Genomic DNA, 22,749 nt, shown 5'->3' on the forward strand with positions numbered 1-22,749 from the left:
CTTTTCTCTCTGTGTCTCTTCACAATCATCTGTTGCTTTATTACCACCACTGTTTTTTTTGATACACCGCTTTTGTGACCTTTCTGGAGACGAACTTTCTTTTTCCCCTTCCCTTCAACTTTTCCCTTTTCTTTCTTCTTGTCTTGTTGTTAGTCTCTCTCCTCAACTGCCTCTCGTCACCCTTTTACCCTTCCACACTTTTTCAGTGGTAGATACTGGAAGGGTGTTTTTTTCCTGGTGGTTCACGGTTTCTAAAAAAACATCCACTCCACACCCCCCTTTTTAAACCTCTATCATCATTATCTCTTTTTAAGTCACACGTATTTTTTACACTTTGATTTTCACTTTTATTTTTTAGTGTTTAGTTCGGTCTTTTTCCTTTTCCTTTTCCTTTACTTTACCATTTTCCATTTTCCATTTTCCACTTTTTTTTTTTATTTTACTTTATTTTTTATTTATTTTTTACCTTTCCCTATTGCCCCTCTTTTTTCCTTTTGAGTTTTTGTTCCTTTCCTCTCTCTTGCTTCCCTCATTCCCTACTCTCTGATTGCGGACCTGTTTGTCCGAGAGATGAGTGTCCCATTTGGCTCCTGTGGAGTTGGAATCGCCCAGGAGAATTGATTATCTGACTGGCGGTGGACGGAGTCAAGGATGGGGGAAGTTCACCACAGCATGAGGACGCCTCCGCTTCCATCATCGGCTGAGGCTCCGTCGCCTGCTGCCGCCCCCCATTCTCATTATCATGTCTCTCATTCGACCTCCGGCTCCGTTCCCGGCAACCATGATGCATATGCAGCCGATACAAATGCCGTGCTGGAAGATAATGGATTCAAGGCTAACTCTCGTTCCTCGATCGTGCATGAACAGACCCCGAACCCTTGCCACATACCACTACCTGCGAAGGAGAACCCCCATTCGGCGAAGGACTATCCCCAAGAGGACCAAGGTCGGAGTCTACAGACGCTCAAGGAGCTCCGGAGGCAGATGGAAGAGTTGCTGGTATATCAACAGATGCAGCAATCCCAGAGCCAGAGCTCATCGGCCCCGCGAGAAGCTGTCTCTCAGTCGGATCCTTTATCGAATCCCTACGAGCTAGGCCGGAAACGACGTCTCTCCAATGTATCGCCCCCGAAGGTCGCGTTGCCCGCAGCTGAAGGTGTGTCGTCGGCACCATATTCTGATTCCACCGGCTCGGCCGGTACGATCAAGGATAGAGACCACCATGGTTCGTCCGAGAACCATCCCGACCACGTCCTTTCCTACCCGTTCCCCACGATGGACCAGCAGCCGCCACGGCGCTCAATGCAAGATCCAGCGGCCAACAACGGGGCCTTCAAGTTAACGCTTCCCGCCGAAAAGCTCAAGTTCCACATGGCGCCGACGCCAGCCACGGACGAGCGACCGTCCACCGCCACGAACACACTCACCCCTCACGGTATATTTCTCCCTTCGCACCACAAAAATCAGGCCGAGGATCCAGCCTACCCTACGCCGAACTTGTACGATATAACGTTGCGACTGAACGCGGATCCGGGCCTGGATGCGTGGTGGACCAATGTGGTTCATGTCTTGCAAAGGCACTACGGCGCGGAACGGGCCTCGCTCGCTGTTCCTGGGGATGCGACAGACCTCGAGAACGTCCCGTGGGGTCAGAAGGCCGTCTTCGACAACAACCTAGGGGTCGAGGTCGAAAGCCAGAAGATGCCCACCGAGGCGGCGGGAGCGGGGAACGGTACCCGGAAGGACACAGGCGACACAGATCAGCAGAAGGGAGAGCTGAACGCTCCCGACTCGACGAATGGGCTGCCTACCACTGCCTCGCTCAAGCGACCCGCGCTCTTCTCGAGACATTCGTTTGCTGGATTTGGTAAAGACAGGAAACCTCCCACGTCGCACAACCCGGACGCATTGCATCACTTGTTGCAAGAAAAACAGTCTTCGAGGGTGGAAATCAAACGCGCCCTGATCGCCAGCGACACCACTTCCCTTGTGCCAGTGAATGAATCGCGGGTCGAAGCAAACTCAGGCCAGGAAAGCACCCCCACCCAAGATCAAGCACTTGACACGATAAGTCCTGCTCGATACAATCTTCGGCAAGCTGTTTTCCCGATCCCTAGGCCTTTGGAGGCCGAAACGGACCCGTTGATCAAAAAGACAGGTGTTGCGAAGCTGTTTGGGCGGACGGGGCCTGTGGTGTTGACGCGCGAATATGCAGGCGATGTTGCGATTTCCCAGCCTTCGCAGAGCCAGGCGGTTGAAACCCCGGAAGATAGGGTTCAGACGACACCGACTGCGGAGGTCCAAAACGCCCAACCAGCACCTTACGACCCTCGATCTAGGTCTATGTCCAACCCCATCAACCCCGCCACCCTCGCGCGTCGGCACCCATCAGTGGAAATCTTCGATGAGTACGAGCAAGTGCCGCCGTCTCCTTGGTCCCAGTCGCCTGCTCCGTCCCCAGCACCACGCGCACAAGCCGACCAAAACCCGTTCTTCACCAGCCACACCGTCGATGAAGGTGCCTTTGCAAAACATCCCCCTCCTCACGACTATGCCACCCTCAGGCCGCTTGAAGCGATCGGGGTGGACACAGCAAAGTCGGTGGTCCATATCCCCCTTGTGCATGCGGGGCGTTCCAAACAAACATCGTCGAGCACGTTGAGGTTTCCGGTTGCGGTTATATCCATACTTTCGCCCGCGATACCTTACCCTACGAACCTGAGGCAGTCGCTGTCCTATCTCATACCACACCTTACGACTTCGTTTTGCTTGGCTCAACAATACAGTCAGCTTGAGAAACAGTTCGCCACGCGCCTGGAAGCTCCTCGCTACGGGCAGCTCCTCGGTCTGGGTGGTACGTTCTCCGACGAGAGCAGTGAACTAGAACTCGTAGCTGGTCTCAGTGGGCATGTCAACTATACGATTGGCGACGATGGGTCTCTGTCAGCGCACGCCAGCCTCTGTAGCCCCGATGAAAAATCTCATTCTACGAAGCTCAGCCCCTCCATCTCCGGGTTGGGTACACCCGGTTTTGAGTTGAGCAACATCGGTACTGGAGTGACGAACATCTCTGGAGAGTCATCCGGTTTACCTGCCAAGGTCAGCAATGACAACATCGATAGTTACTTCAATGTCTATCAGTCCAAGAACTTCCGCGAGGCCATCAATCAGCATCGGAGCCGTCTGTGCAAGTTGAAGCAAAACGCTGCATCGTCGACACCTACATCCCCGGGAAAACCGGTCAATAGGAACCCGGTCGAAGAAGAGGTCCCCGCGCAAGATCCGAGTCCCCCACTAGTCTCTCCGCCCCAAGAGTCGAAAGCACCCCCCGTTATCTCTCCAACCCAAGCCGCATCCCGCCATCCCCCAACAAATTCTTTCTACGCTCAGCTACAGCGTGAAGTGCCACGTCCATTTTCCGAAACAGTTTCCCAGTTAATGCTGAACTCGGTCCCTCTCCACCTTTTCCTTGCTAAGCCTCAGAGTGGGGAAGTGGTCTGGACCAATTCCAAGTTTGACGCATACAGAAGGGGCCAACACCAGGATCAAAAGTTGAGAGATCCTTGGCAGAATATCCACGATAGTGAGCGCGAACATGTGTCTCGGGAATGGGCCAATGCCCTACGGACGGGTTCGCAATTCACCGAACGCGTGCGTGTCCGGAGGTATAATGACGAGTCGGCGTACCGTTGGTTTATCTTCCGGGCAAACCCTCTTATCTCTGGCACGGGAGAGGTGTTATACTGGATTGGCTCGTTCCTCGACATACACGAGCAGCACATAGCCGAGCTTAAAGCCACGCAAGAGAGAGAGAAGTTTGCCATCGATGCAAAGTACCGGGCGTTCTCCAACTCAATCCCGCAAGTCGTTTTCGAAGCTACCGAGTATCGTGGCCTGATCTTCGCCAACGAGCAATGGCATCTCTACACCGGCCAAAAGCTGGAGGAGGCTCTCAACTTCGGTTTCGCGAAACACATACATCCGGATGATCTGGAGAAGTGCGGAGTACTTTCGCTGTACATTGCCGAATCCCAAGCCGGAACCGCTTTTCCGGATTTCGGCGAATCATCAACCGACCTGGCGAAAACGTGTGCTCCACTGGAGAGACCTCTCGTTCATGGTGTTACCCCCGCACTGGATGAGCTTGTGAGGCGCGGAGTCGCCTCCGTGCAGAAGGACGAGAATGGACGGGTGTTTTACTCGACGGAGATTCGCCTTCGCTCCAAGGGCGGCGACTTCCGGTGGCATCTTGTCCGCTTAATTCGTGTGGAAACCAGCAGTTTTGGCAGCGGAGAGGCCTCGTGGTATGGTACCTGCACTGACATAAACGACCGCAAGAACCTCGAACGGGAACTTAACAAAGCCATGCAACAATTGAACAACCAGATGGAGTCGAAGACCAAGTTTTTCAGCAACATGTCTCATGAAATCCGAACCCCGTTGAATGGGATACTTGGCACAATCCCATTCATCCTCGATACCCACTTGGATACTGATCAGAGGCGGATGCTTGACACTATTCAGAACAGTTCCACCAATTTGCGAGAATTGGTCGATAATATCCTTGATGTGTCGAGGGTCGAAGCTGGAAAGATGAACCTGGTCAACTCTTGGTTCCATGTGCGGTCAGTTATTGAAGACGTAATCGACACAGTCTCATCTAGGGCTATCGACAAGGGTCTTGAAATCAACTATCTCATGGATGTTGATGTCCCTCCGATGGTTGTTGGGGACAGGTTCCGAATTCGTCAGGTCCTCATCAATCTCGTTGGTAATGCGGTCAAGTTCACTGCACAAGGGGAAATCCACATTTGCTGCTCAATGCACCGCGACCCATCTGCGATTGTCAAGGAGACCGAGTTGCTGTTGAACTTCGATGTCGTTGATACCGGGAAAGGATTCAGCGCCAGAGACGCCGAACGTTTGATGCAACGGTTCAGCCAACTTGGCCAGAATGGCTCCCAGCAACATGCCGGCAGTGGGTTAGGGCTATTTTTGTCCAAGCAGCTTGTTGAAATGCATGGCGGTAGATTGACCCCTAGCAGCAAAGAAGGGCAAGGGGCCAAGTTCTCTTTCTATGTCAAGGTCGATGCGCCCCCTCCGCTAACTGCCGAGGAGCCTCGATCTGTTCGTATTACTCCTGAGACTCCTGCGATGCAGACGAAACCCGCCCCCCCTCAAAAACTCGCGTCTTCCCACACCACCTCTATCGGCTCCAAAGGTTCAGATGTGTCCGAACTTTCGTCTGCTCTTGAAACGTCTAAATCTCAGCCGCCTCCTCCCTCACGCCTTGCATCGAACCTCCATCAATCGCCCTCTGTTTCCTCTACTAAACACACCACCGGACCCCAAGCAGTGGGCCCAGCATCGCACAAGGCAGAGCCCATTGCCGCGGGGACGGGGACCTCGCATAAAATACCGTCGTCTTCTCAGCAGCCGGCTTCGGTGAAACCAGAACCCAGCACCTCGAAATCTCAAACTCCCTACTCTATCCTCATCCTTTGTCCGTTGAATAATACGCGCAAAGCTATCAAGCAGCACATTGAGCAAGTTGTACCACACGAGGTCCCATTTTCGATAACGACAATGCCCGATGTTGAGGATTGGAGGGATTCAATGAATGATCGGGGCAGCTTCAAACCCACCCATCTGGTTCTCAATTTGCCGAGTGTTGACGATGTCGTCGAGATGATCCAAAAAGTGTCCGAGTGCGACCCTGCTACTGCCCCGTCTCTCGTTATCATTTCCGACCTCTACCAAAAACGATTGATCAATACCAAGATCAAGGAGCTGTCGTCAAGCGGAAAGCGTGTATACACGGTGCCGAAGCCCGTCAAGCCGTCCGCTTTTTCGGCGATCTTCGACCCCAACAACCGACGCGACCTGAGCAAGGACAGGAACCAGGACATGGCCAGAGAGATTAATAACAATTTCAAAACTATGTCGAAGATGGTGAAAGAGGTTATCGGGAACAAAGGCTATCGAGTTCTACTCGTCGAGGATGACGAGACCAATCGCATGGTAAGACGCGTCGTTCATCTGGTCTTTATTTGACATGTCTAACTTGAAATCAGGTCATGATGAAATATCTTGATAAAATCAAGGTGATGGCCGAAACTTCCGCCAATGGACAGGAGTGTACCGAGATGGTGTTTTCCAAAGAACCGGGATACTATTCTCTCATCATCGTGAGTGACCAGTATTCCAACCTGATTAGGTGTAGGGAGGAGTGGCTAACCCGCTATTGCAGTGCGATATTCAAATGCCGATCAAGAACGGCTACGACACCTGCCGTGATGTTCGCGCCTGGGAGTTGAAGAACCACTACCCCCAAATCCCGATCATGGCCCTGTCGGCCAATGCGATGACAGATCAGATTGAGGATGCAGCGCGCGCAGGTTTCAACGACTACGTCACCAAGCCTATCAAACACAACGAATTAGGAAAGATGATGATTGGCTTGCTCGACCCCAACCGACCTCTGCTCCTACTCCGAGATCGTCTCAGACCCGACAGTGAGGACAGTCACCGGGAAGAGTAGAGTAGAGCAGACAGGGCGACACCCGCCTATCGGAAGGGTACGCACTTAGTATGCAACATGACGACTCCAGGCGTCTGCCTACCACGCGCTCCCCAAGTCGTTTGTTTCGCATTATCTACAAATCCCTGTGACAACCTATTCCCGTGCCATGATGTATACCTGCTACTAGTTGTCTTGTCTTTTTCTTATCATGGGCTGGGCCCCATTTTTGGGCTGGCGAGAGCTATATCGGACGGAAAGGCGCCTTTCTACTTTTTTTTTTGGGATGATTTTGAGGGCTTGGACTTATTTATACTACTACCTTTGTTCGCAACTTGTCTTTGGACGGCTTATATATTCGGGCCGTTTTCTTTTTTGATATTTGGCTATTGCTTTTTTTTTCTTTTTCCTTTTTTACTATTCTCCACACCATGCATCTCATCTGCATTCGGCATTCAAGTTTGAGTGATACCTTTCAGCATTACAGGGGGCCGCCGGATTTTTCAAGCTTTTTTTATATGACTCATATTCATTGAACCCTTCGCACCTCGTGCATGGCGTCAGTTTGTTGTCTTCTCGGATTTGTTGAGCATTTATATTGTTTTTAAACCTTTCTTTATTCACCCCCCTCCTCTTTTACGGCTTTGGCTTTACACCCCGATACCAGCTTATTATGAGCACGAACTCTTTTTTTTTCTATCTTCTGAATTGTATTTGCTGATGCTAAGAGTATTTTTCCATCTTAATCATATATATATATCAACTCATAATCTGGTCTTCTTTCTCTTGCACACATACATGCGTACTTACTACATGTTATCAGAATAGTAGTTGACCGAACGGATTATGTTTGTACTGGATCTTTAGGCCCTTATATAATTCAATATCAATGATAGTAGTATTTGTGGTATACTACCGGTGTATCAACAATCATCTATCCACCTACTCTGTTCTGTCTTGCCGTAAGCAGCAAAACGCATCTGCGACCGAAAGGGCATCAACCAACCTGCGGTGGAATCTACGTACGATCAAGTGCCACCCACTCACTCACTCACCCACTCACTCATGTCTACCTAGTCTCGCTGACGGCCAACCAGCCAAGATGGGCGCTGTACGGACAATCCCTCTGTATGGTCCATCTGAGTACCTCGACTAACGGTCACATGGGCGCCACCTTACCGAAGTCCCGTCCTTCCCTTTTTGAATAGGTAGCTAGCTACCTGGTATATTAAGTAAGATGCCAACGTCATTGTGACATGACATCCCTTGCTTCCCTTGCTTCCCTTGCTAACCATGTGGCTCATCTGAGATATACGCGAAATCGCCGATAGAGACGGACTGACCTCGTTTGCTGTGTAACTGGAACTTCTTAGTCTGCGTCCGAATGATTAGTGTTGACTTTTTTCTATATGGTGCACGCGCATCTTGGTACGCTTATTTGTGAGAAGGAAATGGTCTGATGGTGTCAACACCATTTGTGTTAATGTTTCCTTGCACATGTTCATTTTAATTATTATTGTTATTTGATTTAATTATTTTCTGTCTCCCATGTTGACGGCCTGTCTTTCGCTGCTTTCCATAAAGAGATGTAGATCATTAGCAGAGTCAAGGACTTGTGGCGCCATACCTCATCGGGGCGACAGGTGCCAACGCAGTGGTGAGCTAGCGCCATCTCCGCTCTTTTCCCTCGCCCTCCCCCTCCCCTCTATGAGCTGCATTGCGTCTGGTGGCATAAATGCCTAGACTGGATGGGGGGTGGGATGCTGTTGAAATCATAACGGAGAGGGAAATAAAATAGTATAAGAGGAATATACTGAAAAGTAAAGAGGTACTTGGCTCCAGGATAATCAGTATTGGGATAAACCAGAATGCCCAACGCTTTTAGTTGATGACGGCACTGGCAAGTGACAGACATGCTTCCAGATGCCATGCCGTCTATTATGACGAGCATCTGAGGAGGGGCTTCTCATGCAGGGAGAGGTTAGACGCTTTACCTAGAAAATGTGCCTTAAGTAGGTCAGGCATGAGCATGGGGGTGTTGGCATCCGCTCCGGCCTCTCTCGGGTCACGTCGTTGGACTGCTTGGTCCAACCTTGTTGAGAACCCACTACGTTCTAGAAAGTTAAACATAGAAGGGTAACAGACCCGTACGGCCTGATTATCGTTGACACCCAATAGGTTGCGAAGCCGGTTGGTTGGACCTGTACTCAGGTATCAGTCTTGCTTGTGGCGGTGAGGAAGGAAGGCTAGAAAAAACAAACGAACGCACTATAGGCGAATCTCAACCTAACCCCACATTCCCTGCGACCAATTTTGCGTCCACGAACATGGGGGGTGCGGGCTCAACTATCATTGGGAGAGGACCAATCTTAAACACAGAAGGATTTAATTCTCTGGAAGGGCGGTGGCATGACTGCATTCATTTCCCGTCTTTGATGATAAGCCCTAACACGGGCCTCAGCTGAGTCGTTGGGCACAGTTGGCATTGTGCAAAGGAACCTTGGACGGACCCTTGAAGGCTACCGTATTTGAGACTCGTGTACAGAGCCCAATCAAAAAGGGAACCCCAATTCATGCTATCGTGATCAGCTGGAACATGAACTCGTGAGGTGAATAGAGGCTCCTCACGGGATAGATGGAGGGGGCGATAGTTATCCAGTCTGTCAAGATCATGACTCAGTTTATTAGAGGTCCAACTGCTCCTTTTTCGACTAGTGTCATATCATAGATATCATTGTTAGGTCAATGATATACCGGTGGCAAGGGAAACAGGGAAACACCCCCAAGTTTGGCAAAGCCGTCGTGGAGCCATTAGAGGCCCCTCATGTCGTTCTCAGGTTATCCAGTAGTGAGCTGGTCCACTGTGTAACCCAACAGTCCGGTCGGGCTAACAGCCAGTAAAGGGGCTCTTGATGCGGCCATTTCCCTGTGCATTCGCTGTCGAAATGATATGCAGACATAGTCGAGAACCGGGAGGGACCGCTAGCCAGACTTGGTCAGGCAACAACCGTGAGGCAGCAAGGTTGGAGGGCGATGACGATACCCGCATGAAAGGGGTTTCCAGCGAATGGTTGTCACTACTGCAATTAGGCTTCGGGTGGATTTAACCGTGAACGGAGTGGATAACACTGGGTGGCCTTTGCCCCCTTCCTGGAATATGAATGGACATGGGGAGTTGCATGTTGGGCTAAGCAAGTTTCTCCGTGACCAATATATCAGCGAGAGATCTTTTTCCTCGCTAGTAAAGGTGGGCCCTTTTTTTCTGTCCTTTCTAGCATCCGGTCTCATCCCCCATATTCAAGTTAATGTCGTAGCTCCAACATGATAAAGCCGGTCACTCAACTTGCAAAAACTTGATCCCTCCATAAAACAAGCTGCCTGTCGAAGCTCCCCGCGGACCAGTTTCTCAAGGATCTCTTCACATTGGCGGCGCCTAAAGCGCTTGTCGTCGGCTCACGGTATCGAGTTCTCCATTCTCGGAGTACTGGTCTTGTTTGAGCCAGAAAATTCACAGGCAGCCGCCGATCAGTGGAATCCAAGGATGTCTCGGGATTCGGGTTCCTTTCTTTCTTCATTCAGTATGCAGAGAAACGAGTGAGCTCTTTGCGTTACACAATTTCGCATCCCTTTTGACGATGTTATCACAATACCATGCAGTACCACTTGAGCGATCTTAGGCATTCGTTACATGGATGCGCAAGACAGGGGCACGAATCCGCATCAGTCGTGGACGATAACCGGCACCAATCGACTCGGATTTTTTCATTCCATGCAACGGTGTCCAAATCTGTCAACCCTCACGTCCTGTGATGTTGGGCCGCGGGTCCTGTTTTCATGTCAGTTCCCTATCCTCCGTTTAGTTTCCGCGCCCACGCCCGGCTGCAGGACCATGAATTTCTGGAATCATACTTACCTAGCACGATGAAAGCTGGTTATTTGATATATACACCAAGCAGGCCATGAGTTTGGTATCTCAACCAATATGAGCAATGTCCAACATTTGGCCTCACGCCAGTCTCATTTTCAGTCAATGGGAATAGCAATTCTTGTGAGACATAGGCAAGTACATCAACCATGTGAAAACACAGTTAGAAAATCTTTTTGTCCCCGAATTCAGAGCGTTTCTGATAGAGGATAGAGAATGTTCGACAAATCGGGGCTGTCACAATGCGGTAGTCCCGTCCTCGGACAATTTTGGTATCACATCGATGCCGAGTCCATCTCGAGTCTGGTCCCAGGGGCCATGTTTCTCCCAGCCACCCAGCCTCCCGATATTCTTGAAAATTGGGTAGCACGGGGTCTAGGAGCTGGAAACACGGAAATGGCGGATCTAGGAACCTGAGAACTTTCCAGACGAAGAATACGGTTGAGAAGGGCTAAATGAATATAAAAACAGGGTTGGAGATCGAAAGAAGCACAAAAAGAAGGAGCCGTCAGCAAGAGATAGAATGAAGGAAATGGGAGAAGTGGAAGGAACGAGTCCGTCATAAGTAGCAGCGGTCATCCGCGGAGCGGGCCAGATATGAACTTTTCGAGCCTGTCCGCGGGACACCCACCAACTCCCTTTTATATCTTGCTGCGAGAGTACTTTCTCTCGCATTGTAGCCCAATTGTATGAGGCAATTTCCAAGACTATTTTGGGTCAATGCCTGATAAGACTCGCCACGGCCGTGCGGGAGGATGTCCGAGTGGAGGAGGATAGAGAGGGCTGGACCAGTCTCCGTCCATCTGTCTCCGCTTCGTAGGTTTCAATTTTCCACCCAGAGCGGGGTCAAATCGGGGCAAGGGACGAATTGGCAGCCAGAAGTTGAAAACCGGGTGGAATTGGTGGGTTGGGATTGGAGAGAATTGGAGGAGTAGGAAGGATGGGAGTCGGGGGAAATGGGAGTAAAGGCTTCCGGGATGGTCCAGTGCCCAATGATGGCTTCGCCCATCACATTCCCACCCCCTCTTGTCAACCTATTCTCCCCATGAGACCCATTCCGCCGGATGGAAGAACTTCCGAAGATGGTTATAAAAGGCGTCAACTTTTCCCTCGATCATCCTGTCCCTCCTTCTTCCTTTCTCATCTCTCCAGTCCTCGTCTTCCTATCCCAGCCCGGCCATATCAGCTTACCTAGTTCCAACCACTCTCTCGTATCATACTTCTTCAACCATAGTTGAACACTTGTTAGATCATTGCACCTTGTTTTATTAGTTCAACTTCTGTTGTCCTTTGACATATCTTACCACAATGGCCACCCATCACTATCAATCCCCTGCCCTCCCTATCAATGTTCCTTCCAAAGCTCCTGTTCCGGCCGGCCTCTATCCCGTCAGTCGCATATCTGGTTCTCCTCCAGATGTTTCCGACACTAGCACCACTACGGGAAGTCGCACCTCCGCTGGGTTCAGCTATGGCTCCGGAAGCGTGGGAGGCGAATATGAGTCCAGTGCCGCTTCGTACTCCGGGGTCGATGTCATGGATGTCCTGAGTGATCGCATGCAGAACGTGTTTGATCCGACTCCATTGGACAAAGGCCTAGCAAAGCAAGCGCAAACGTGAGTATCACTTGGCCGCTCCGATCTGTCTGCCTATCAAAGTTGGGCGGAAGAAGAAGCCTCGACCAGGAGAATGCAAACTGACGAGTTTTAAAAAGATCCGGCCAATTGAACGCAAAGCAGCGAGAACTTCTTGAATTGCAAGCACTCGCTCAGCGCCGCCTGAAAGGTGCCCGCGCCAATTTCTCAGACGGTATCAAGGTTGCCCGTGAGACCAAGCGGGATCTTGAGTGGACCCAGAAACGCGTAAAGTGAGTGTTTAACTGTTTTCTGCATTTGCGTTGTTGTCTCTTTACGGTATACCGGCCGTTGGACTTCACTCCGCCATATGGTGGATTTTCCGCCGCTCTCCGCTCTTTTGGGCTTTCTTGGCAGCATACAAGAGTCGGATTTGCAAAATTCAATTTCCTGCGGAGAAGACAAAGCTGGGCAGGCTGTAGCATACTAACAGATATCACTACCAGTGTCCTGAAGACGAAGGCCGAACGTGCACACCCTGATGAGTACCGACGAGCGGCGAAGAAGTACACTTTTGACGACGACAACTGATCTCTCGGTGGAGCAAAAGATCTTTCCATCTATTATTTCTTTTTCAAAGGCACGGTATATATCTATTGGCGGCGGTCACGAGTCCATGTTTGATTATTTGTTCGAGGGATGGATCGTTGGTTGTCAATTCTCTGTGATCCAGCCATAGGCTGGTTCGCGGATTGGCGTTTTGGGACGGTTTGCTGTTTATATTCGATTTCCCACAAACTGATGTTGGGCGGGCGTGTTCTTGTTTCTATCACCTGGGAAAAATCAATTTCATTTTTCAGAAGTCACTGCATTCCCACCGCCTGAAAACAAGAGAAGGTCAAATTTACCTTTACCTGGGTCCACTCACGTGGTGCTGTCCCCCTGGTTCCTTCCAGGTACCAAACCAACGGGACATCGAATCAGACCACCATAGGGCCCATCCCTGACGATCGTGTCAGGTCATGCGCAAGCCCACGATCACCTTGCGGGATATCCGTTGAGGTATGTAGCTTGGGAGCACGGTCCTCCGAGCATCCCCGAAGCACACACCACGGGGCCCAAGGGGTGTGACAGGGGAAATCACACACCAGCCACAGTCCCAAGGGGGGTGGCTCAGAGTCAAATGGACAGGTCAAATTACCCTTGCAATCACATGATATCGTGTAGAACGGCCCGCTGGTGACGTAGGTGGGCGGGAGAGCGCGGGAGGGCGACCGCTTAGCTTCCGCCCAACCCCGCTCCGCTCCACCCCCCGGGTGCGACCAATTTTGCCCGCCGCTTTTACCGCTGGAGTTGACCAGGCGCCATCGGGAGGCTCCACGCTCGGGACAACGAGATGTGGAACCCGTTGGCACCCATGCACTGCACACGTGGACAAAAGTCGAGACACTAGGCCTGTAGGAATACCGCTTGGTAGCCAATGGTGCAGGGGGGACTTCTTTGTCAGGGGAGCGGTTAGCCTTTAGGCTTGGTAGAGATACATGGGGCTATAGCTGCAGGAGGACAGACCAGCGTAATCTTAAATAGACCTCACCTCTGGGATTGGTCCCTTTCCATTGGAGAAACAACCAAGCTGGGTGGATACCACCCAAACAGCGGGTCCTTAGCGTGATGTGGGTTCCTGTGCAGTACGGGACTTGTGGCTTGCGGGGGGGGTGGGAAACCTGATGTTTTCTATGATGCAGGATCTTGAAGTCAAGGAAGTTGCGACACCTGTCGGACTTTGGTTACCCCAGTCGGACCTTTGTTCACCATCAACTGGCAATACGGACCATGGTCAAAATCAGTGTAACCTTGGTGAACACCATGTTGAGGTCAGTTATAGTGATGTGGATGAGGGAATCAAGGAAGAGGAAGAAAGGGGGGTATGCACACCCCTGACAGGGTGCCATGGAGAGGATATGACCCATCAAAACCTGCGATAGTATCATTTTGAGTGGGACCAATAAGAGGTAATAAGAATCATCTACCTCCGAAACTCAAAAGTCTACGTAGATGCAGGGGTTTTTTCTATTGGCCATGGATTTCATTACCTGACAATGAATGTAGGCTAGAAGCTGCCTAATGCACTGTTAAATTCAGGGGTCAACTGCAAACAAAGCATTCTCGAGTCTATGCTTAGAAGATTGAAAAGTCCCTAGTACAATGAAAAGGGCATGCTTTTCTCTACCATATACTCGGCTCAACTCTCTCATCCTTGTAACTTTTTTCCTTCGTCTTGATATCTCTTCTTTCCTTGGAAGTCAATCAAATAACAGTTAACATGGCACGGTTTTGATGAACAGCCTACAAAAGCTACCATAACAATCTCGCGCCTAATAATAACCCTATCCGAGATCAATATCAAGTAAGACATTCATGCGCAAAGAATGTTTCGCCTTGATTTCACACGAAATCAACTCAAACTTCGAAACATTACACTATCCCTACTGAAAAAAGGTCTGTCAAACTCTGTGGTTTCTCTTCGACGATTTATCTACTCCATGTAGACAAACAGCTAGACAACCCGTCAACCAGCGGCATCTCGTCTAGTGCTGTAGTGTAACTGCTGCAGTGTAACTCTCGCGCTTTCCGGACCCATACATAAGAAACCCTTGTGTCGCATCCCCGTGATCTATCATTTACTTGAATATTTTCCACGTAACGGCCTGCAGCATGTAATAAGGAAAATCAAAGATTGTCGATGAAGATAGCCAATGCTCCCTGCTCCAAGGGCGGCGTCGAGTCATTGCGAGGAAAACACATGGTCTCGATTGGTTTCATACCACTCCAGGGATCTGCTATGAAGCTAAGGAGGAAACACGCCTTGTCTCCGTTCTGAGTTTTGACTCCTATAGCCAGCCTTTCCAGATCAGCGTCGCCGATCCGGGTACCATTTGGTGTCACAAATTTGGGTCCAATAGGGTGCTTATGCCCTGCATTAGGCTTATGAGAATCGGTTGACTTGGGTGGCTGCTTGTTGGTCTTCTTCGGATTGTGAGGCTCGCTATTGCGGGTGGAAGGCTTTGGATTGCGACCTGAAAAGATAGTCATCAATTAGACAAATTGCGTGCATGCGAATCATCTGGGACCCTGTATCACTTACCACTATGTCCTGCGCTCTTCGGAGGAGGTTTCTGGTCATTGGTGATAACCTTTCCCACCACTACACGCGGATGGTCTTTGACTTTTTCCCTCTCTATGTGGGTGTCATGAGCGGCTTGGGAGGCAGGATGGTTGACATCAGAGGGATTCACATCGCTCAGTGCTGCGCGGGGCTCAGTCGGGGCGGCGTTGTTCACTCGAGAGCAAAACACCTGAGCCTTCCATTCCTCATAAACCGAAGACGACCGTTGTCGAGTTTGTCTGGGAGAGGGATTCCCCTGAAGCTTCTTGGGTAGAGTCTGCACGTCTCTTTGATGCTCTTGGGCGGATCGGCCGTCATTCTTGATGCATGAGTAGTCGTCTAGGGTTTGAGGAGCCCACTCTTCCAACAGATTGTACTCTGACCGAGAAACCATTTTCAAGGAACTCTGTGGATTTGGAGTAGCAGCCATGTTGAAAGTGATTCAATGAACGAGAGATGGAGTGATAAAGGAAGCAGATGCAGAGTGCTTGGATGATTATATCAAGGATAGATGGTCTCAAACTGATGCCGAGAAGGGGTAAGTTAAAGGAAGAGTGATGAAATGCAAAAAGTAGGAAGAGGAGCAAGTAGCTGGTAGTGAATATATAGTGAATCAGAAGCCCTCATAAGTCACATGTTGGATGCACTGGGAAAGACTAAGAGAACTTTTGCTAGGTTTACTATCTGTTAGAAATACAAAACAGAAGAAGAAGCAAACAATTACTCAACTGAAAATCTACTGCTAATTTCATGTCTTAATATTCACATAGTAATATTTTGGTAAAGAACCATGCTGAACCTAACTGTCCGGACCAGTCTATTGCACTGGGGAGGTCCTGACAATTTCTCGCGCAAGTCCAATGATAGTATTTAAAACCCATCCAATTTGTCTCAATAGGGGCGTATATACTATACATTTGCGTTACAAATTTTCTAAGTATTTAATCTTCATAAGGTTCGATACTGTAAACGCGACTTCTCTTTCCTCGCGGGCTATACTTCCACCTTCCTATTTAGGCAATCCTGATCTGGGGGCAGAATGTCCTATCTTTCCGCTGATACCGCTCACCGCCTTCCTTGGATTCCTTATCGCAACTGTGATCTTCGACCACAAGCAGCCCATCTCTCAGGTCCCACCGAAGAGAATCAAAGCTATACCAATCATCGCCACTAGGGTGAAGTCCGTCAGGATGCCTCTGTAAGCTATACCAATCTACCAACGCACCATCCCACCCAAACTAACCCGCGATTTCTCCCATACCAGGCATCTACTAGGCAAGAAATCATGGAACGTCTACAACCCAGAAAACATCGCGCGCGTCCGGCGCGACGAAGCGCAAGCCAAAGCCCGAGAAGAGGAACAAGAGCGTCTCATGCAGGAGGTCGACGCCGAGCGACGGATCAAGATTCTCCGCGGTGAACGACCGCCGACCCCGCCACCTGCCCCTCGGTCGCCGTCGCCGGTCCAGGCCGACCGTAAAAGCTACGCAGAGCATCCGAGGAAGCGGAGACGCTTGGCGGGCGAAAACGACACGGACCGTGATATACGGTTTGCGCGCGAAGATGCGCAGCTGGCGCTTGCGAGGAGGACGGAGCCGGCGGGTCCGTCGCGCAAAAGCGATGCCCCGCTTGAGGATAGTACCGGTCATATCAACTTGTTTCCGTCGGAGGAGAAACGTGGGCGTGCGGAGAAGAATCCTGAGGCTGAGAAGGAAGTGAAGGAGAAAGAGCGGAGGTTTGAGGATCAGTATACTATGCGCTTTTCGAACGCGGCGGGGTTTCGTCAGTCTGTTGGGGAGAAACCGTGGTATTCGTCTTCAGGGAATAATGCCGTGGCGCCAGAGTCTATGTCTAGTAAAGATGTATGGGGCAATGAAGATGTTTTGAGGGGTGAAAGGGAAAAGGCCCGGATGAATTCGAATGATCCCCTTGCGGCTATGAAGAAGGGTGTTCGGCAGTTGAAGTCGGTCGAGCTGGAGAGGAAAAAGTGGAATGAGGAAAGGAGGCGGGAGCTGGAAGCATTAAAGTCAGAGGAACGACACCGGTCTCGCCGTCGCAGAAGATCGCAGTCGCAAGATAGTCTTGAGGACTTCAAACTTGACGGTTCACCAGATAGACGGGCTTCAGAAGGGAGGTCACATCGGCACCACAGGCGACACCGTCGAGAAAGTCGGGAGAGAAATCATTCACGGGATAGACATTCTCGCCCGGAGAGGCATTCTCGCTCGGAGAGACATTCGCATTCGGAGAGACATTCGCACTCACATCATCGTCACCATCATCATCGCCGTCACGGTCGAAGTGATAGCAGGCCTCGTCATGAACCCGAGCCCCAAACGAGACATTATCGTACACGCGAAGAGTAACTACTGGTGCTTCAAGAATTCTTCATTTAGATACCCAGATTCAAGCATAACATATTTTTATATACCCCCAATATCATTCCATCGTCCATAAGCCAGTTCCAACCAATCTATATATAAAGCGAAGCTAGCAAATAATTGGAGACTTTCAAATTACTGCAAGCTCCACTTCTGGGCCCCGCTCCCAGCATTCTCTCCACTCCATTCAATAGACAGGTTCAAAGAGCGAGACTTCTCGCTCTTCTTCTGGTAGCCGACCTTGCCCTTGATGGTCTCGCCCTTCTTAAGGGCCACAGGCTTCTTATCGCCGTGGTCAATGAGAAGGACGCCCTGTTGCCAGTGAGTCTCCGGTCCATAGGGCCCAGTGGTGAAGGAAACGATGCCCTTCTTCTTCATTTCCGAAACGACAGCATCGTCCGCGATGGGGGCATCTCTCGAGGGCATGAAGAAGATATCGAACCAAATGGACCAACCGTCGAGTGCGTCGATGTCGTCTTTCAGAGTGACCTCAAACTCCTTCAGGAACGAGAGCTCCTCGACCGTGATCGTGTGCAGCGGGAGAGGAAGGAAAACGGTTGACTCTGCGGGAATGACCGACGGCTCCACGCTGCGGACGAGCGCTTCGTCGTAGATGCCGAGCTGCATGCTCTTCATTTTGAACCCGTAGACCTCGTTCCAAAAGGAGACGTGCGATGCGACGAAGTCTGGGTCGGCGAAGGGGGCAATGTGGAGGGTAGCGTGCGAGGGCACCATGAGACCCCCGGGTGCGAGGTAACGGTCTCTGGCGTAGATGACGGAGTCGAACATGGCTTCGAACAGAAGGCAGTAACCCATCCATTCGGAGATGATGATGTCAACCTGCGGCACAGGCAATTCGACTTCTTCGATCTTGCCACGAATGCACCTAAATTTCGTCAGCAATTGATCATCGAAGAGAGTTCAGGCGTAGGGAGAAGTTTGACACTTACGTGATGACATCGCCAAAACCGTTCTCGTGGATGTTCTCCTTGGCCCGGTCAATGATGTTGGAATTGTCGACCGCGATGACCTTGGCGGCGCCTGCCTTGGCGCAGAACATGGACAAGATTCCTGTTCCACATCCAACATCCAAAACAACCTTATCCTTGAAGACGTGCTTGTTCTCATAAACAAAGTCGCGGTAGGAATCGGTGCGAATGCTATCCTTAAGCATGGACTCGTGAATCGCTTTGGGGCGCATCATTAGCAGGCGCAACCGGGCAGCGAGCACGCGCGATGTAGAGTGACTTACCATTGTAAGAGTAAGACGAGAAATAATCCGCATCAATCTCCTCGGCCTTGCCGGGAGCCGTCCGCGTCGATGGCCCAGCGGCGACAATTTTATCGTCTTCCTGGGTCAATTGGTCTTCCATAGATTTCTGCACGGCGGTTCTGTATTCGAAGAACTGGCTCTGGAGACGTTCGAGTTCCTCCTGGAGCTCCACAACGCGCTTATCCGCTTCGGTGCCGCGGGGAGCTTCCGATTCTGTGTCTTCAATGTCGTCCAGGCTGTACAGGAGGGCATCGTCTTCGAGAACGGGTTTGAGGTAGGCATCGTCTTCGAATTTCTCTTTGGTAGACACGTCGGGGGACATGTTCCCGGCCTTAACCTGGGATCGAAGGTAGTTGACTAGTTTGATCTTTTCCAAGAAGTCCAGACCTGGAGGGGCGAAGGAAGGCAGATGTTAGCTTGAATGCTCACGACATCGTTCAATCATAAATCAACCGGACAAAAGCAGCGGAAGGAATACTCAAGCGCTGAGCTCGAATTTAATTTGTTACACACCGAGCTCTCTTTGGATCTTCTGCAGATCGAAGTTGTACTTCTCCTTGGTCTCCTTCAACATGGCGTGCACATCGGGATAGACTTTTTCGGAGAACAAGCCCACCACGGGCTGGGTCTCGTCATCGGGTTCAACGTCCTCCCATCCCTCCTCGTTGCTGATATCAGAATCCTCCGAGGCAGACGATCGCGCATCGTCGTCCTTGACTGGGACCACATTGGAAGGTTGCGTAGCCGACATAGCGACGGACTGCGGGGCAGATATAGTTGAAGTTAAAACGATTCCGTGGATGAACGGAGTGAGACCAGAAAGGAAAAAGGCGATCCAATAATTCCCCTAATCAAAACCTTCTATCTTGTAATAAATAATGTAGATTGAAAAGTGGTGTCGCAAACTTCAGATCCGCAGGTGATTGTATGGGGACGGCAAAAAAAAAAAAAAAAAAAAAGGTCCGGTTGCCCCGCCGTATTGAGTTTGCGACTTTGTTTATCGACCCGACGACGGGCCCAGAACTACCAGAACTCCCGCCGATAACAGTTCCCTTTCCCCCCCACCAAACACCACCAAACAGCGTCACCGCTTCCCCCCTCAGTCTTCAGTTTCCACCATCCTTGCCTTACTCTTCTCCAGAGGAACTGGGTTGCTTGGTCGTACATATTCTGCATCTGCTACTCAATTCCTGTGACGTACTGTTCTTGTCAAGTGAGCAATCTCACTCCCCTCACATAAGCTCCTGCATGCTAGTATGGCTTTCTTCTTCAATCGCGGTCGGTCTCGGCAGCCATCAGAAGTTGCTCGGTCGATCAAGGAGGGGTTGAATAGGCTGCGTGATTCTCAAGCTCCAGCGGCAACAAAGGTACGTGTTCTATCTCATCTCTTAGTTTCGTGGTTCAAGATTCGCTGGGGATTGGTTGCTGATGGTTGAGAACTCATAGGCCGAAGATGACCTGTCTAAACAGCTCGGCCACATGAAACTGATGGTCCAAGGAACACAAGGTTGGTTCATTGATTGCAGGCTTCCTGATGGGATACCTGGGATGAATGCGATAGAGTCATAAGCAGCGCATTTGCTAATTCCCATGCCTTCTTAGAGATCGAAGTTTCTTCCGAACAAGTACAGGCACTCGTCCAAGCTACCCTGCAAGAAGATCTACTTTACGACCTGGCCTGTCTCATCGATCGTCTTTCTTTCGAAGCCAGAAAAGATGTGCAGACCATTTTCTCCCAAATTCTTCGCTTCAAAAACTCCGGCACGGGTCAAGGGGACCCCCCCGTCATCTCCTACATTGTCCACAACCGACCCGAGGTCATCGTCGAGCTATGCAAAGGCTACAAGTACTCTCACAGTGCAATGCCATGTGGGACGATCTTGAGGGAAGCACTGAAATACGACGTGGTGGCGGCAATCATCTTGTACGACCAGTCCGAGGAAGGAGAACCAGCTATCAGGCTCAGTGAGGTCAAGCCCGGCACACCTCAGGACGGGAACGGCGTGTTTTGGAAGTTTTTCGAGTGGATTGATAGGGGTAGCTTTGAGCTGAGTGCCGACGCTTTCACAACTTTCAGGGTAAGTGACGCCCCAAATCTCTCTTCGCGTGTACTAACAAGGAGCGATTAACAGGAGATTCTGACCCGGCACAAAAACCTAGTGACGGGCTACCTGGCTACCAACTTTGACATCTTCTTCACCAAATTCAACGACGTTCTTGTGCAATCCGACTCGTACGTCACCAAGCGACAGAGCATCAAGTTACTAGGTGAAATCCTGCTAGACCGCGCCAACTACAACGTGATGATGGCCTACGTTGAGAGCGGCGAAAACCTCAAGCTATGCATGAAATTGTTGCGAGACGATCGGAAGATGGTGCAATATGAAGGATTCCATGTGTTCAAGGTATGTCTGACTTCCCATTGAGATCCTGGAAAAGCCTTGTCTAACAGCTGTGGCTCAGGTGTTTGTCGCGAACCCCAACAAATCGGTGGCAGTACAACGGATCCTCATCAACAATCGGGATCGTCTCCTCAAGTTCCTCCCTCGATTCCTGGAAGACCGGACGGATGACGACCAATTCACGGACGAAAAGAGTTTCCTGGTGCGCCAGATCGAACTGCTGCCCAAAGAGCCAATCGAACCGGGTCGTGGCACGCGCGAGCCATCTCGGCCGGGTGTCAATGCGGCCATGGCCTAACCCTGGGATCTGAGCAACAGTCTTATTCGGGCTGATTGTGATACCGTCTCTCACGGTTCGTTTGATTTTGGGTACGGCATTGCATTGATGGCCAGCAGGTCTTGGTCACACAGGAGTTACGGCGTGCGTCCATTTTAAAGCGGAGGAAATACGGTGGCATGCATTCCCCGATACACAGCGATAACATGGGGGGGAGTGATAAGGACATTACAACAGGCAGAAGCGGCATAAGCTAAGGAGGAGTGAAGCTCAAAAGGGAAAAAAGGGAAGAAGGAAGAAAAGGACAAGATCCTTGCATTTACACTGGATGTAGATAGCCACCCAAGTGGATCAGAATACTTCAATGAAAGAAATCTGCAATCAACGAGTCGCCGTCGCGGAGGAGAGGTGTCGTTCCCCTCCTGGGATTGGGCGTCAAAGGTACTTAGGAAGAGATGTATGATGACAGTTGATGATTCATGCATGAATGCGATGTCGTTATCCAACGGTGGCGGATGATCTGCTCGTGTGGCTTTCCCGCCCCTTTGTCTGCTGATATTGAATTGAGTTCTGCCTAGGGCTTATTTTTACTTTTCTATTCTTTCTAGTCATCTATATGATTTTTTAATTTATTTTTCCTTATTTTTCTAGCTCTAAACCTGGATGTAATTTCCGCCAACGGAAACGCAACCAATGCTAACGTGGTACAGCAATTCCGATCCTTCCAAGTAATCAATCGATCCCCATAATCCACCACAGATGCTACTATTATCATTTCCAAACTAACTAGAATGGTTCGGGGTGTGCTTCTGGACTTGACTTGCTCCAGTTTAGTTTGACCTTGACAATCAAGCACCAAGAGGCTGAGACTCCACTGCTGCAACCTGCGCGGCCCAAGGCTGTCCCGTTGTGGACCTCAGGCCGCCCCCCCCCCCCTCTCCCTTTGCGATCCCTGCTTGGGGATTCTTTGGTTCCTCTAGTGACGATGAAGGGTGGCTGGTTGGTCGATAATAATAATCATCTTCATCGACGAAACGGCCAGTCCAAGGAAGGAGAAGAGAGGGGCGAGGAGGATTCTCAACAGCTTGGGGGGTTTATTGGATCCATGGCGTACAAACATCCCTAGGCTCAGCCTGATGTTTGATACTAGTGATTTGGTCATGATAAGTAAATCATACATCTTTTTTCTGAATATTTTTCAGTATTATTCTCGGTCAATTCCTCCCTATGT

At 50.4% G+C, this 22,749-nt stretch overlaps 7 protein-coding genes across 7 annotated transcripts; 4 read left to right on the top strand and 3 right to left on the bottom strand.

Annotated features, from left to right (window-relative positions):
• Window positions 1–672: 672 nt before the first annotated feature.
• pkhB (putative sensor histidine kinase/response regulator) lies at window positions 673–6,541 on the top strand (the record flags this gene model as incomplete). The annotated part of the gene is made up of 3 exons (XM_024835661.1): window positions 673–6,021; window positions 6,075–6,188; window positions 6,251–6,541. The coding sequence occupies 3 exons, from the start codon at window positions 673–675 to the stop codon at window positions 6,539–6,541; spliced, it is 5,754 nt and encodes a 1,917-aa protein (XP_024697149.1).
• A 4,835-nt stretch (window positions 6,542–11,376) lies between these two features.
• Window positions 11,377–12,855, top strand: P168DRAFT_286672 (KxDL motif-containing protein). Its single transcript, XM_024836394.1, has 3 exons — window positions 11,377–12,061; window positions 12,160–12,312; window positions 12,526–12,855. Exons 1-3 carry the CDS (start codon window positions 11,754–11,756, stop codon window positions 12,608–12,610), a joined length of 546 nt encoding a protein of 181 aa, XP_024697150.1. The 5' UTR covers window positions 11,377–11,753; the 3' UTR covers window positions 12,611–12,855.
• A 1,894-nt stretch (window positions 12,856–14,749) lies between these two features.
• On the bottom strand, window positions 14,750–15,615 carry P168DRAFT_314638 (uncharacterized protein; the record flags this gene model as incomplete). Its single annotated transcript, XM_024839806.1, has 2 exons — window positions 14,750–15,096; window positions 15,165–15,615. 2 exons carry the CDS (start codon window positions 15,613–15,615, stop codon window positions 14,750–14,752), a joined length of 798 nt encoding a protein of 265 aa, XP_024697151.1.
• A 717-nt stretch (window positions 15,616–16,332) lies between these two features.
• Window positions 16,333–17,601, top strand: P168DRAFT_323668 (uncharacterized protein; the record flags this gene model as incomplete). The annotated part of the gene is made up of 4 exons (XM_024840712.1): window positions 16,333–16,383; window positions 16,450–17,148; window positions 17,213–17,534; window positions 17,590–17,601. The coding sequence occupies exons 1-4, from the start codon at window positions 16,376–16,378 to the stop codon at window positions 17,599–17,601; spliced, it is 1,041 nt and encodes a 346-aa protein (XP_024697152.1). The 5' UTR covers window positions 16,333–16,375.
• P168DRAFT_323669 (protein arginine methyltransferase RmtB) lies at window positions 17,564–19,764 on the bottom strand. Its single transcript, XM_024840713.1, has 4 exons — window positions 19,353–19,764; window positions 18,819–19,226; window positions 18,517–18,754; window positions 17,564–18,452 (listed from the first exon to the last, which is right to left on the bottom strand). Exons 1-4 carry the CDS (start codon window positions 19,588–19,590, stop codon window positions 17,702–17,704), a joined length of 1,635 nt encoding a protein of 544 aa, XP_024697153.1. The 5' UTR covers window positions 19,591–19,764; the 3' UTR covers window positions 17,564–17,701.
• A 153-nt stretch (window positions 19,765–19,917) lies between these two features.
• On the top strand, window positions 19,918–21,860 carry P168DRAFT_286675 (Mo25 family protein). Its single transcript, XM_024836395.1, has 5 exons — window positions 19,918–20,206; window positions 20,286–20,346; window positions 20,442–20,917; window positions 20,972–21,244; window positions 21,303–21,860. The coding sequence occupies exons 1-5, from the start codon at window positions 20,096–20,098 to the stop codon at window positions 21,537–21,539; spliced, it is 1,158 nt and encodes a 385-aa protein (XP_024697154.1). The 5' UTR covers window positions 19,918–20,095; the 3' UTR covers window positions 21,540–21,860.
• A 619-nt stretch (window positions 21,861–22,479) lies between these two features.
• Window positions 22,480–22,709, bottom strand: P168DRAFT_286676 (uncharacterized protein). The gene has a single exon (XM_024836396.1). The coding sequence runs from the start codon at window positions 22,696–22,698 to the stop codon at window positions 22,495–22,497; it is 204 nt and encodes a 67-aa protein (XP_024697155.1). The 5' UTR covers window positions 22,699–22,709; the 3' UTR covers window positions 22,480–22,494.
• Between the last annotated feature and the right edge of the window lie 40 nt (window positions 22,710–22,749).

Source organism: Aspergillus campestris, assembly GCF_002847485.1.
Source record: "Aspergillus campestris IBT 28561 chromosome Unknown P168scaffold_1, whole genome shotgun sequence".
Lineage (NCBI taxonomy): Eukaryota > Fungi > Ascomycota > Eurotiomycetes > Eurotiales > Aspergillaceae > Aspergillus > Aspergillus campestris.